Here is a 16128-nt window from a genome sequence, read left to right as displayed (position 1 = left end):
TAAGAAGAGGTTTCTGTTTGGGATTGTTTCAAGATCTTTGAGAGAATAAAGTATCCTTATCTCTGTGGCAACTGAGAGGCTACCATATCAAAGAAAACAGGGCTTTCTTGAACAATTGTTTGACAGAAGATCTTGATTGACAAACACGTGTCATCTGTGCTCTTTCCACAACAGCTCATGACAAAGTCTCTGTGGGAGAGGGAAGGTGTGTCAGAGCTAAACTTGGATAGGGCAGTCACTGACTTTTTGATGATTGGGAGATTACTTCTTGTGCAAGCACGCATACAGGGTATAATGTAAAATTTACCTTCTTTAACATTTGATGAAAGACATTATTTTCTTTTTAGGCCGTACTAATCAGTAATCTTCCTGCTATTGATGATAATAATTTTCAAATATAAATTTAGAAACTTTAATAATCTCTCACAAGAACATTGGATATTTCCATGTAGCTCAATGTAGCCTCTAACAAAAAAATCAGAAGTTTGTAATATATTGTCAGCTTGAAATCACTTTTAAATTATATCAGAAAATGGATGTTTTCTGTGATATTTTCCTTGGATACTTTAAGGATAAGTTTATTTATTTAGTGATAGTCTTGTTTGTAAGTTTAAATGTAACTTACATGGGAAATTTGGAATCTGTTATGCTACTCATTTCCTGGAGATTATTTATTTATTGTTTTTGTTCACATACAGGTGACCTGGAGATGGAGGAAAATGGGGTGTGGGAATTTTCTAAAAATACACATTTTGCTTCCTATTATTGTGATAATATCATCATGTTATAGGATTTGGAGGCCAGTGACTATTCTCCAGCTATTTCTCTGACAAAGACTACCCAGCAAGAAAAGGGTTTGCTATCTGCTGCATAGCATGCATTTGTGTGATGTGGTGTGTTTGATGATAACTTTTAGCTTGATTCCCTGTGTTTGTATTTGTTCTGTGGTCCTTTCTTCTTTTGATGCATCACTCTGATGAACACATACAACAAAATTTTTTGTTCTCTGGAATATAGGTCAGAGGCAAGCATTACCTATCTGAGTTATTGGTTTGATTTTGCTGCACAAAAATGAAATGGATGTGCTTGGATTTTTTTTTTTTTTTTTGTGGGTTGTTTGGCTTGAATTCTGGGCCTGGGCACTGTCCCGATCTCTTCATCTCAAGGCTATTGCCTGCTCTACCCTTGAGCACAGCCCCACTTCCTGCTTTTCTAGTGATTAATTGGAGATAAGAGTCTCAAGGTTTTGTAGTGCCTCAATCCTCAGATCTCAGTCTTCTGAGTAACTAGGATTACAGGCATGAACCACCACAGCTGGCTTGTGCTTGGATTTTTCAACATTAACACTTTCAATTTTATACTTTAAAGTCATTGGTTGCATCAGAAAAAGAATCTATGCCTGCTTTTATTGTTTGACAAATCACCTCTGTTCTTGTCTTTGTCTATACTGAGGACTATAAGAATCTTTCTGGGAGGGAGGAACTGTATTAGTAATATCAATGTTAATATAAAATAGCAAATTCATGAACATCATTTTGCTCTAGTTTATTGACATTCACCTTCTTTCCACTAATCCTTTTTATTTAGTCTTCCTAGAACTGTCAACAAAGTAACTGTTATCAGTGCTATATTAGTATTTCAGTTTACATTTTTTTGCTTTTGACCTCATGAAGCCCTTTTTCAAATCTAGTCATCTGTCAGGAAAGAGGTAAAATAAAATGATGGTGAAATGGATTGAGGCAACTGAATTGTTCCCTGAAATGAAACATATGTCAAGGACTTGAATGAGTCAGGGTTGGCTTAGGAAAGTAGGTGGCTTTATTTTTTTTGTTTTTATTAGCTTTTCTCTTTTCCAAAATTAAATATTTCTTCTTTCTGTGTCTTGTGATGATAGCCGTATGCTCAACAAAGGACTGCTAAGCAGTGTACACAGGTCACAGTACAGGTGTTCTGCCAACAACCAGTTTTCTTTTTTATTATAAATGGGGAGTGAGGCTCTGAGAATTAAATCACTTGATCAATGTTACTCAGTTTTTAAATGACCCAGACATTTAAAATTGGCGAAATTCAACTGTAGCTAATTCACCTCAAAGATTATGCCCCTTTGTTTTGGAAAGTTATACGTTGGGTAAATTTTTAATGCTTGTAGATTTTTTGAGATAAAAAGAAAAATAAGAAGAAAATTATTAAGCTAACTTAATTAATGCGCTTGCCCTCATTTGCTGTTCTGAAGGCAGAATGATAAAGAAGAAAAGAAACCAAGACATTTCTAATCAGAAGTAGAAACAATTCACTACACAAATACCATCCTGTAGATCTCACATTGCTGATCTGTAGTCTTAGAGTAGGAGTAAATAATTGTATTATCAAGGATGTACCATTTACCTTGTGCCAGCTGCTCTTAACCATATAATAAACTTCATAAGAAAGAGCAAATAGAAAGCATTCTACCTGTTCTACAGGCAAAGATATCAGGCAGCCTTGACTTGAACTCAGTTCTTCAGACTTCTGATTACTAGAAGCTATTTATTTTTCTACAGCTATAGAACTACCTGAAGCAGTAAAATATAATTTTCTCCTATGTCAAGGTAGGGAGCCATTAATTTATGATTTTTTTATAATTCAACAGTATTCAATCAGTAATATACTTCTAAACTTTTCTTCACAAATAAAAAGCTGAAAAATGACCTGCTCAAAATTACTGTAATTATTGTAATCTCTAGCTTTATAAAAACCAAATGGACAACATATTTCTCCTGCTTTCATTTCTTTTACCATCTGTTAAAACTTAGTATGTTGAGCTAAGCTATATGTTCATGCTCTAATGCACTTTATCCTTGTGGATTCCATGACATTGAAATCTGACCCCTTGTGTCAGTGGAAGCTCTTATTTTCTCTTCCTGGAGCAACATTCCAGCTGATATTTGATGCTCAGGAGATTTTTTTTTTTAACAGGACCTAGGTTATGTGATGAATCTCTAGCTACACATATTTGATTGAGGCTCTTCATCACTTTTTCCAGAGGCAGTCTGTATTATGCTTTTTATTGATATGATTTTGAGTATTTAGAGTATATAATAGCCATTGAGAAGAGATGTTTATTCTTTTAAAGCAATTGTGTTTAATGGAAAAATAAGACTATGAATCCCCTCTTCTACCTAAAATACAAAGGAGAAACTCATGTTTATGTTACAGGAATACAGTGGGGAAAAATGGTGCTTATATATTTAATTGTAAGTGGGGATTATTAGTTGTTAGAAAGGCCAGTGACAAAGTATGTTTGAAGTAAATCATTCAACACAAGGCCTCACGTGAAACACAATACATTAAGATTTACCAGTGTAATCATTTTTAGGAAAACCTACATTCAGTTATTTGGTTTTCTAAAAAAAAAAAGAAAAAAGCAAGCTGTGTGCTTATACAATGGGGAGGCTGAGATCTGAAAATTCTGGTTATGGTTTGAAGCCAGCTCAGGCAGAAAAATCCATTACACTCTTGTCTCCAATTTATTTTTAGTGATACAGGAAAATGAATAAGAAGATAGTTTATATTTAAACATCAATAACATATTTTGATGCCATATGTACAAATATAACTGTTTTATAAACTTATACTGCATACAAACTTGTTATAACTCTATTATATGTATATATAGGCAGATATATTTAGTATCTTAAAATATATTTACATTTAGGCTTAATTCTGACACTATAATGATAAAAATAAGTAAAATATACTCAGCACCATATGTCTACACTAAATTATTCTCCAAAAAAATTTTCCCTCAATGAATATAACAAGGAACATATTACAAGTACACAAAAGTATCTATAATAAAAAGGTAGTTAATGGTAACTGACTAAAGCCAATGAAGATAATATTTCTGCAAACTATTTATGACAACAGAAAGGTAAATAGCAAAATGGAGATAACTAAAATTGAATCAGAAATTCCCATGTGCTAGTTATTTTGATAGGCATAATAAATATTATTTTGTTTGATTGTCTTTTACAAGATCATGAGTACTGTTTTTCTTGAGAAAAGCAAAATATGATACAAATAACACACATAGCAAACCTTAAAGTTCACATTCGCACTCAGTACTGGTGCTTATATCACACAACCACTATTTTTTTCTATTTTTCTCTAGAACTTGCTTTAAGCCAAAAGTACAGTGTGAACTCTTAAGTAAACTAGACATACCTAAACCACTTAATGACTTTTAAATTTACTTTTTATTGTAATGGCTAAATTTTTGCCAATGAATAAGCTTTTGTACAAATTGATTTTTTTTTTGCATTTTGAAAGACTCTAGGTAAAACCTTATTCTTTCTAGTTTGTTCACCTTTACAATCCTCGTCATCATCTTTCATGTACCATATAACTCTAACTAAGGGACCGGTCTGTCCTAGGTATGGTGCTATATTTTGAAGCACTTTGGTTGTTTGCTAAAATAAATATTTCTAAGAAAACTTGAAAGCAACTACCTTTCTGCTCATATTTTTCTAAGAAGGGAGGTAGCAAGGATTATTTGTATTGATCTATAGTGTGGTTCTGTGATGAAGATGAAATAGAGTGATACCATCAGTTTTTAGTTAACAATGACTCTCTTTTTTATGGCACACAAAATTTCCTTTAATTTGACAAAATAAAAGAAACAATGAGAAAATAAAAATTCATAATTTTCTCTCTTATATTGCTAAGGGTCTCTCTGATATTGCTTTTTTGTAATAAATTTGATTTTTCATAAAATATACCTATTCTCACACTAATGCTTCACAATACACTAAGTTCACAATATGTACGGTAAGTTAGCACAAGAACCATTGTGGTTGCAACAGGTATCACTTTTCATTGTGAGTTTTTGAATGTGCCTTGACACAATTACATCTCTTCACTAATAGTCCCATATAAAACAATGCATGAACTCTAAAGTGCCTGCCGCTTTAGTCACCTGCCTACACAGCTTTCACATACCAAGAGGGCATTAGCAGAGCCTTAAAAGCCTTCCTCTCTTGGTTTTGCTCATACTTTCTCCCACTCAAACTCCTGTTTGTTTTATTCCATGGAAATCTCTTTTTGAAAAGTTAGTATATGATGAAGTTTATGATCTAGACAAGTAGGTGGCTTTCACGTGCTGTGTTGTTATGCTTGTTATAGTCCTCTGTGTAAAAATGGATGCCTAGAAAATATCAAACAACTTTGTGCTGAAGTTGATTTGTTGGTGAACTTGGTATCTTTCTTTTATTTTCTTTTTTTGAGCTTGGTATCTTTTTCACAGTAGTCAGCTGATAAATTGTAAACTGGAATTAGAAGTTACCTGTGTCACTTTAAATAATTTAAGCTTTCCTTAATAGAGTTTAGTGACAATTTATAATGGTCAAATGATATAAAGAATTGTCTTACAAAGAATGGAAATTGTCTTTTGCCATACTTCTTATAGCCAATTCTCATATAAGAAGCATTGCTCAGAGCATTAGTTAAATGATTTAAATGTGGCATATATGTATATACACATCAAAAGATAATTAATTTTTGTCAGTTTAAAGCCAAGTGGAATCATATATTTTTAAAATAAAAAGAAAATATTTTATACTGATTTCAAGCAAATTCCAACATTTCATCAATAGATATTACTATTGCCATAACCTGTAAAAGGAATTAAATATTAAATTAAGTTAAAAAGAAAAATACTGGACATTGATTCCAAATTCTAAATGGAAGAATTAAAGCAGCACTGATATATTTCTTGGTCTTATATTTGATTGATTAGTGATTTCAAACCTTTGTGATGGCTCTTCTCAAGGCACTTGAGAACATTGTTTTTTTATTTAATTCTTAATTTCACAATGTTTTAAATACCATAAATTTGGTTTTAAAAGAACAAGTTGCACAAACAGTATGTATTTCTTTGTAGACTCAACAAATGTAATTATGAATATCTTCAATGCAGAATGTATCCAAAACAATCAGTAAAATATATTTAATAAGTGCCATTTTATTAGAGTAGAAATATCAACTCAAAGAAAACTTGCAATGTCTTCATTTGATAGACAATACTGATGGCACATTGGTACATATCTATAAAATCCAATCAGTTGAAAATATTTTAGTCTAAAGTACTATTTAATCAAATTTGATCAGAAAAGAGCATCAAGTTGCATTTCCCTCTTCACATTTGTCTTTGTTGGAAAGTAATAAAAACTATGGCGTATAGTTTTCATTCTTTTGCATTGCCTAATACCCATTCTTATGTAGTTCTGCTAATGTCATAGGTCAAGGGTCTTCCTTAGAGTTTAAAAGTTCCAGTCTTTATTCATAGTTCCATGTGTATTATGCATTTTCAAATATTGAGCATATACTTTGATAGTTTCATGCATATCATTTACATATACATTTATATAAGAAAATATTAACAAATTGAGTAAAAATTACTTAGGGTGAATGTTGTTGAGACTAAGCTTTGGTGAGGGATGGTAGACAGAACTCGGAAAACTTTTTCTTTGATTGTAAAGCTATTTGTACAGGGGAGTTGTATTTATGTTTTGAAATGTCAGAACAAATCTAGCTCATCCCTGGCATCATGAGTGATGGGATGAGGATTGTCATTACATGTTCTTAATCGAGGGTTGTCATTGTATGTTGTTAATCTCCTTCAGAGTGCCTTCTACTAAAACAGATTTCTTTACCTTGTCTTCCAGTTCTCCACAAGCAGCCCAGAGAAGTGTGTCTCTGTCTGCTAGAGCTTGGCCGGATTGCTGCCAGGTAGGTCAGATGACTGACACAGACTACCTCAATCTAGGTGACAGAGAAAAGCTAAAGGCTTTTCATTGCTAATGCTTACCTTATGTATAGAGAAAACATTTTCAGGTAAGATTGTGAGGCCATCTTGAGATGGTTAGACAAAAAAGCATGCAACGAATACTTATAACATCTTGTCAAAAGTGCCGTGTCTAGGCATTGTCTAATATTCTTAATTCCAATGCATTTCCTTTTAAACTTTTGTGGACAGAGTAGGTTGATGTGACAATTAACTCAGTTACTTTTTCTCAGTTACCTTATTTACTACATTATGTCTCAGTTATTTCAGTTTATACTGCTGAATGAGGAGATTGTTTTTAAATTATACTCTAGGTTGAGTTTGTTTTAGTATTGTTTATTATCATATTTGTACAATGGTGTTGCCATTCACCAATACAGTGAGTGAATACAGTGCCACTTAATCAATGTCACCCTTTTCAGCTTTCTCACCCACTCTTTCCAATCCACCCATTCCCCTAATTAATTTTAGGATATGTATACTTTTGGCCTTTTAACAAAGCAGTTTATGTACGTAATGCATCTTTTTCTGTCGCATCACTTCTACATCTTCACTCCCTTTTAACCTTTCCCTTTCCCTTATAATTCTCAATTCTTTGATAGATACAATGAATTCTAGCCTGTATGATCTTTCCTTTCTCACTTCATTTTCTTTTTTTATAGTTTTTTTCATATATTTTTATTGTAATTAATAGAAGGGTTACATTATATTCACCAGATAGAAGGTGCATTACGTCACATACATTGATACCCTTTCCCATGTCTTGGTCCCCATTTCCCTCCCCTCACCCCCATCCCCACCCCTTATCTTGTTTTCCCCCCTACCCTATTTCAAATAACCAAATACTCATATATACAATATATCAAATAACAAGGTGAAACAAAGTGAGATACTGTAACAATATGAGATAACCAAGGGACAGCAAAAGAGATGAGAGATAACACAGTACATTAAGGACAACAATCACTCGTTATATGGCTTTTGTTTCTATATCCTGGATGTTCTTTCATTTAGTTTCATCCTACATGGCCTTATGTATCTAGGTTTTGCTCTATTGTAAATATCTGCTAGGAGAGCACAAAGTTTCTACTGATTATGACAAATGAGGGAAATCATGAACCTATGTTCCTCTGAGTCTGGCTTACTTCACTTAATATGATTTTTTCTAAGTCTTTCCATTTCCTTACAAATGGGGAGAATTTTGTTCTTTCTGATGGCAGCATAGAAATCCATTGTGTATAAATATCACATCTTGTTGATCCACTCATCAACTGAGAGGCATCTGTGTTGGTTCCATATCCTTGCTATGGCAAATAGTGCTGCAATGAACATCATTGTGCTAGTGGATTTAGTATGTCCTCGTTTCTGGACGATTGGGTAAATGCCTAGTAGTGGAATTGCTGGGTCATAGGGGAGCTCTATGTTTAGTCTTTTGAGGAACCACCATACTGCTTTCCATAGTGGTTGAATGAGTTTGCACTCCCACCAACAGTGCAGTAGTGATCCCTCCTGGCCACATCCACGTCAGCATCTGTTGTTTTTAGATTTCTTGATCATGGCCATTCTAACTGGATCTCACTTCATTTTCTATCCTTCTCCACTTTGTTCAACCTCCTCTCTTATAATCACTCATTTCCTGATACTTATTTTTGGGGCTTTGACTTAGTTCTTTTAAAGAATTTTGCTATCTATGCTTTCCAAAAAGTCAATTACACTTCAATGAATTCATTATTAACCCATTGATTATACCTAGTGGGTTTACTTGCAGATTTATAAGCACCAGATAGCTACCACAAATGAGGGAAACTATGCCACCTATGTTTCTTGAGGTTTGAACTCTGTTTTTATTAGAGAATGACATTATTCTTATAGAGAATCTTTTTTTAAATTTTTTTCTAGGGCAATAAAACAATCACAGCTAAACTGGCAAAGAAAAGGGATCTTGTTAATTAAATCAATTTGGTTTGGTTTCATGCTTTCATGTTTATTGTTTTGAAAACTATTAAATTGTTTCTAATAGTTCTATAGAATTCAAACAATGAAAAGTGAAGGTATAAAAGATGGAAGAGTCTCGAGAACTCATAAAAATATAGGTATTTTTTGATTCAATTTGAGGTATGTTCCTGTGTTTGTGTGTGTGTGTGTGTGTGTGTGTGTGTGTTTGTATGTGTATGCTTGTCTAAGTACTACAACTTAAGTCAGAGGTCTGGACACTAGAACTTAGCTTTTTCCACTTAAAGGTGGTGCTATACGACTTAAGCCAGACCTCTACTTTGTCTATTTTGCTGTTTAATTAAAGATAGAAATCTTACAGTCTTTTCTGCCAAATCTGGCTTCCAAACATGATCCTCAAATCTCAGCCTTTTGAGTAGTGAAGATTATAGGTTTGAACCACCAGTGCCCTGATTAGATATATTTCTTAAATATAAGATTAAGTGAATAAATACAGTGATGCTGTGAATAGAAAATTAAGCAAAGAAAAAGGACAAGTGTCCAGTAGAGAGTGGACAGATCAAGAAGTGAAAGTATGGCTATTAAACTCTTTTTGATCCATTAGACAATTAAGCTGCAGTCAGAACTAATGCTAAATTGTTTAAATCTCTATAGTCTATACAGTTTTAATGAATTTCATTGGATTTTATTGTACCATTGTAATTGAAATGAGAAAGATTGCCTTAATATTTTAATTCACATTAAATATTACCCATTCTGACCAGACATGATATAAAAATAAGATGCATTTGAGATATCTGAGGACTTTCCTGTTTTCTGTCATACCTTTTCTTGTAAATGACAGAAAGTTTTTCACAGAACTCCATTCTTGGCCCAATCTGTTGTCTACTAATCAGGTATAGTGCAAGCTATTTTAAACAGTATTTCTTTTGGTTCTGCCACATTCCTGAATTTCATGAGGGAAGATGGCAGAAGTCCTGTTTCTTCTAAGACTCTGCTAAATTCTTTTTCTATTAGTCTTGGAGCTTTAGCTACAGAACAGACAACCAAAGTCAAAGAAATACCATGCGGCTTATTTGCCATAACTGAGGGAAATAGGCAGAAAGCTAAGTATCTTATTGAATGAGATATTGCCACTGACCTACTTGTAAAAGCAATGTGAATGGTTTGTAGCTCCTATTAAGAAAACATGACATATCATAAGTATGCATTTAATACTATGTTTTATACCCTAAAATGTATTTTTAATACATTTAATGCATTCTGCTGGGGAAATATTTTTTAATTATTTGAATTAACAAATTGTATAGAAGTGTTTTATTTAATATTTATGACAAGCATATAACATAATTTGATCAAATTCAGCTCATTTTGTTATTCCTTTTTAATCATTTCTCTGTTCTTTCCTTTCTAATAATTTTGGATAGTAAAAACATTTTTTTTGCCAGTCCTGAGCTTGAGATCAGCGCCCGAGCACTGTCCTTGGACTTTCTCAAGGCTAGAGCTCTACCACTTGAGTGTCAGCACCACTTCCAGCTTTTTTATGTGTATGTGGTTACTGAGGAATCGAGCCTCAGTCTTCATGCATGCTAGGCAAGCACTCTACCACTAGTCCAAATTCCTGCCCCTAATTTTGGCTAGGTTTTATTATGCTCTTCTCATACATATACACAATATACTTCTATAATGTCCACACACACACCACACACACACACACACACATACATGCACACACACACCCTATCATATAATGCACGCACACACATACACACACACACACACACACACACACTCTATCATTACAGCCACACTATTAAATGATCCTGAATGATAAATACTTAGGACTCAGTAATCTTTCTGCCAACTGGATTTTGTATTGTTTACCTTTCTATAGGACATAAGACAAATTAACCTCATGGGTAATGAGACTTAATATCTAGGATCAATTTAGAGTCCCTCCCATAAATATAAATTAGTGAATATTCTGGTTGTCTCATATTTGACCATACTTTATTATCATGTAAACAAATAAAGCCAATGACTAATACAAAAATTATATTTCAAAAAGTTACTGATATCATGGTGGAGATAATTTAAATATTGAGATAATTTGAAAGCTTTACTTTCCATCTTCTTTACTTATTTGGGTGGTATGAAGTACTATTTATTTTGTAGTGGGAAAATATACTGTATTTCAATGTTAAGTTTCTTTATGACGAGCAGAATAAAAGAGGAATGATTGACTGCCAATTATGTCGATCATTTAAACATAAGCACCCATTTAAATGTCTTTGTACTTGGAGATATTTGCTATGATTGAGGCCAATTGTGACTACTTATGTGAACTGACTTCTAAGTTTGCCTTACATATTCACATCCATGTATTTGTAATAGAGATGTTTGAATTTTTCTTCCCTTCTTATCTATACCTATTCAGGGGATCACACAAATTGATGAGTCATAACAGCTTTAGCTAAAAATGGCTGTGATTTTTGTGAGAGTACTCAAAACCACATTGTTAATTTGTATCCAGAGGATATAAGTTTGGTCATTCACAAAGTTCTCAATGCCATTTGCGAGTGCTATACTTTTCATGCCAAGGATTGATGTGCTCTTATATTTGCCTCTGCAAATTTCATAAATATTATCTTTAAAGCAATAATATCCTCTGGAAAAGGCTTTCAAAATGTTTCTGATTCTCTGTCATTTTCTTCAGCCTGGTGACGTTAAGTGTGGAGCTCCTTTGAGAGCTTTGTGGGATGCTCTATGTTCTGAGATGGAAGAACGAGACCACTTAGATTTTATCTCATGGGTAAAACTTCCTTTGATTTTAAGCTAAATAGAACTATCATTGCTAGAGAGTGAAATCTCTCTGCACTTATTTCAAGCAGATATCAGTTTCTGAATGTGAAATATATGTTTGCCTTATGAAAAATGAAACATTCCGCATAAGTAATTCAGGATAACCTCAAATATATTTATAATGGTGGTAGTTTGATGATAATTGCTGAAATGAAGGAAAAAGATATAATTAACTCAGTATTTCTATTGACTTGGGAAAAACTTCTAAAATAATGAACATTATAGTGGGAGTTTTTACTTTATTTTTGAGTACTTCTTTGACTTGGAAGAAAAAACTCCTATGACAATTAAATTTTGATTGCAAACCCTGTTCTAATGAAAAGAAATATACATTTGAAAAGGAAATATTTGTGTGTCAAGATTACTCAACTTTATTTTTACCTACTTTGATTGCATGAGCTGACTGCTAAGAACATAATATGCATTTACATGATTAGATTGAAAATACATATAAACCTGTCTTTAACTTCCTCTTTTTTTTTTTTTGCCAGTCCTGGGCTTGAGCTCAGGGCCTGAGCACTCTCCTTGGACTTTTCTCAAGGCTAGAGCTATATCACTTGAGCCTCAGCACCATTTCTGGCTTTTTTCTATGTATAGGGTGCTGAGGAATCGAACCCAGGTCTTCGTGCATTCTAGGCAAGCATTCTACCACTAGGCCAAACTCCCGGCCCCTTTAACTTCCTTTTAAAGAGAAAAATTGGGGAAATTTTTATCGTGCAGGAATCTATAAAGCATAACACACATTAAAAAAAAGAGTTTCTTCCATTTGCCTATAAAATTTGTCCCTCTAGTCCTAGTAACTAGGCCCCAGATGTCTTATTTGAAAGCCTTGTTCTATGAAACAACTTGAGACGGTTTTTCTAGTTAGGTGCTCAGATACTTGGGGAGGGAGGAGTCTCATGTATTTTATGTATTTCAATCACAAAACTTATTTTATGTGTCAGAAAAATAAGAAATCCATTCTCTTTTATTAAAGAATTTATTAACATTGATTTTTACATCATATTTCAAATGACATACTTAACAAACAAGTATTCAAGAAGGGAATCTATATACAATCACTGGCACTTAGATATTAGAACATGGTTAAAATTAGGCTGAGGGTTTGTATGTCATAGATACATATTAGCCTATGTAATAAAATTCTTAGCTTCTTTTTCTGACATCATCAATCATAAGACCCTTTTCCTGGCACTTTAGAAACTTTCAATGAAATAAATACAACGTGTTGTCTTCTGAGTATGTACCCCTTTTTATGTCACTGAGGTTTACAAGTAGAAGGATTTACTTTTAGCAGCTTCAACCTTATTAGCATCTTTAGTTTTTCTTTATTGGGTTTGAGAACAGCTTGCTCCTTTTACCACTAAAATCTTACAGTTGGGAAAGAATGTAAACCATATGAATTTGTTAGAATCTTGCAAAGAGAATTGAAATGTGAAGTAATACAATGTCAATTATGGAAACTGAAGTAGGACAACCCTTTGTGAGAACAGAAAAAAACGGGCTATTTGATGATGGAATTGGCTTGCAGGTGTAAGCCCCCAGCCCCAGGGGACTCTCATGATATACAGCTTGTTGACAACTCCAGACAGACAGGAAGCCAGTGAATGGTATTAAGTGTGCATTTCAGGACTGTCTGACTCTACCTTAGGCAGCTTGGAGTATTCCAATGCCAATATAAGCAGAAATTTTGGACTTAGACTTAGTGTTGATATTCTATGTTCAGTGGCATAGTTAATTTTCAGCTTTACCAGATAAAGAGAAATCTCCAGGGCAAAATTTTCCATGTGTGATTTTGTTCACCAATTTTCTTCAAACTTAGGCTACTTTATTTATATTGGACACAAAGTGGAGCCTGTTGTTACTCTAAGAGTATATTTTTTTATTCCACTTTGGTTTTTTTTTTAAGTCAAATATATGCAACCCACTCCTGAAAGGTGGCAGGCATCCACTACAACCTCAAATGAAATCATACTTTCCAATTGATCTAATATATGTTTTCAAATACGATGGATGCTTTAACTTACGATTAACTTTTGGTTGGCTGTTATTTCCAGGGCACGAAGTACCTCTAGTCTTAACTATCAAGTTTATATTATTATCTTAAGAGCATTAAACATGACTGAATTTTGTACCTCAGTGGAACCAACACTCCACAGATGTCTAGAGAGATTAAACAGGGCTGCCTACTGAAATTCATCCAGCCAATTACCAGAAAATCAAGTTTATCACTTGGGGTGCTGAGTTCTGGTTCTGAGATGTTTCTATTATTACACCATCTAGAAAAATTCCCTTCCCTTAGTAAATTGTAGAATGCAGCTATAGTACTAATACTATTCTCTATCTTAACTATATCTTAATTTTGACTCTGTTGACATTATATCTTGTTTGATACATTTCAAAATAAAAACTTTGGGACTTTGACAGGTGATATTCACTGTTGACGTTTTCTGGTTGTACAGGAAGCTAGGACATTCATTATTAGTTTCTCTATCCACAGAAGTTTTGCCATGTGTAAGAAACTGCACTGGACATGTATGAAGCACTAATTTCACCTAGTACTATCAATGACACAAACCTGAAGCTGATAAATAATGTTTGTCAAGATGCTCCATGGTTCCAGATACTTGGAAGATGTTCAGTGTTGTTGTTTTGCTGAAATCCTTCCTTTTTCCTCCTTTTATTATTAACACAGGCATAAAAGATAAGACATTTTCACCTTTGTTTCTCTGACACAAAATAGAGTTATAAAGTGTAAGTTACCTGATCCATTTGAACAGTGAGTTATGATAGTTCAAGTCTACCACAGAGAAGAGCCATAAACCAGACTTCATATAATATTATTCATGGTATTGAGTTGCTGTGTATAGTTCATTAGGACAAGTGGTTATGCAAACAATTTTTAAATATGTATTTTAATTTGGGGGCAGTGTTCAAAGTCTTTTACAAGAATTTCCTTTTATGGAGTACATTTGTACAGGTTATATTGAGTCAATGTACGTGATACATTTAGGGATCCAAGAGCATGAAACTGACTTCATATTTTGAACCTGGTAGCACTCGCGTACAAGAAAACAGAATTCTCACATTTGTGGGTAGCTCTCATGTACTCAGTGTGTATACATTGCCAGATGCTGGAGATGCTGAGGCTCAGATAGTCTGCTCTCGAAATTTATTGGTTTGCTGTGTTTCCAGTAATATCTCATTAATTGGTTATCATGTGTAAAAGGTGGTTAGGTCTTCATAGCTAATTATGATTCATTATGGAATAAAAAGGACGCTGAAAACTAGAGGCTCTGTCAGAGCAGTAGTTTTTCTGTTGAGTTGTGCCAGTTCAAGCTGTTATGAATTGAATTCTAAGATACGTTTCTACCTCTCACAGGGCACTGGACATGTATGACATCTCTTCTTACAATGGGAATTCTGAAACAAATAGAGTAGGAAATAAATGACTGGCAGGTGAAATAACAAGTCTTGCTTCTATAAGTAAAATGATCTAAGTTGCAGACCTAGGTAACATCTTCAACATAGTTGGAGTGGTAGGCAAACAATTAACTATATAATCAATCACAAGCAAGATGAATCAGGGTGGCCTCTCAGTCAGTGTTCAGTGTCTCACAATATACTAAGAGTAGATAAATGGTTTAGCTCTAGAAATTTCATATTGAGCAAAGGTGTAATGGTATCAGTTAGAATTGCAAGCCATTAGAACAGAATAATAATTTAGGAATTACACTTAATGATGTGTTAAAATAGAACTGAAAGATTTTAAATGCACTATCAATGTATTTTATTCTTTGCCTAAAGATTATATTATTTATAATCTACTTTTTGATCTCTCCTTTCTAATAAAAATCACTTGAATAAAAATGTCAAGGAAAGTTGATAGTATCTCTGACTCAGCAAGTCTGCATGGGTATTTATCTGTTCCCAGCTGGTATCTCTCCTGTAGATTTACATTCTCGTTTATTAAAGTGAATGTGTGTCTGAATGGACCTAGGAAGCAAGCCAGATCCAAAGAAGCATAGATTCAATGTTTTCCCTCATCTTGGTAACTAGTACGTGCCTATAAATCTACAAGGAAACACCCTCGATGGTAAAAGATAAAAAATAAACTGGGACATGATAAATTATATAGGTCTTTAGACAGCCATAAAGTGAAGCCAAAGGAGGATCCTCATAGGTGAGGACCACATGACCCAATAGCTATGTGTATATGATCATATAAAATAATATCTCTTGAAATTAACTGCAAGAAATGTACAAAAGAAATCTTTTGCTGCTGTTATTGTCTCTGTACCTTTTTTCTTGTTGCTAAGTTTATCTGGGGAAGGGCGGGGAGGAGGACAGACATGGTGGGAGAAGGGATGAACAAATACAGAAGTGATAATAAACACTGTGTTGAAAATGAATTATACAACTTGTAGGGAAGAAGGGATGGAAAAACTGGGAGAAACCAAGGGCGAGGTGACACTGTTCAAAAAGGAATGCAC

At 33.7% G+C, this 16128-nt stretch overlaps 1 protein-coding gene across 2 annotated transcripts in view; it reads left to right on the top strand.

Annotated features, from left to right (window-relative positions):
• The window catches only part of Gas2 (growth arrest specific 2), a 110501-nt gene that overhangs the window by 40004 nt on the left and 54369 nt on the right, over positions 1-16128 (top strand). For both annotated transcript variants that reach the window (XM_090348936.1, XM_090348938.1), the window contains exon 4: positions 6702-6765. In XM_090348936.1, coding sequence (XP_090205062.1) covers positions 6702-6765 — 64 coding nt within the window. The remainder of the gene's footprint in view (positions 1-6701; positions 6766-16128) is intronic.

Source organism: Megascapheus bottae, chromosome 16 (assembly GCF_031878675.1).
Source record: "Megascapheus bottae isolate mThoBot1 chromosome 16, mThoBot2.hap1, whole genome shotgun sequence".
Lineage (NCBI taxonomy): Eukaryota > Metazoa > Chordata > Mammalia > Rodentia > Geomyidae > Megascapheus > Megascapheus bottae.
The sequence above is the reverse complement of the archived record's forward strand: the minus strand, read 5'-3'. Positions and strand labels throughout refer to the sequence as shown.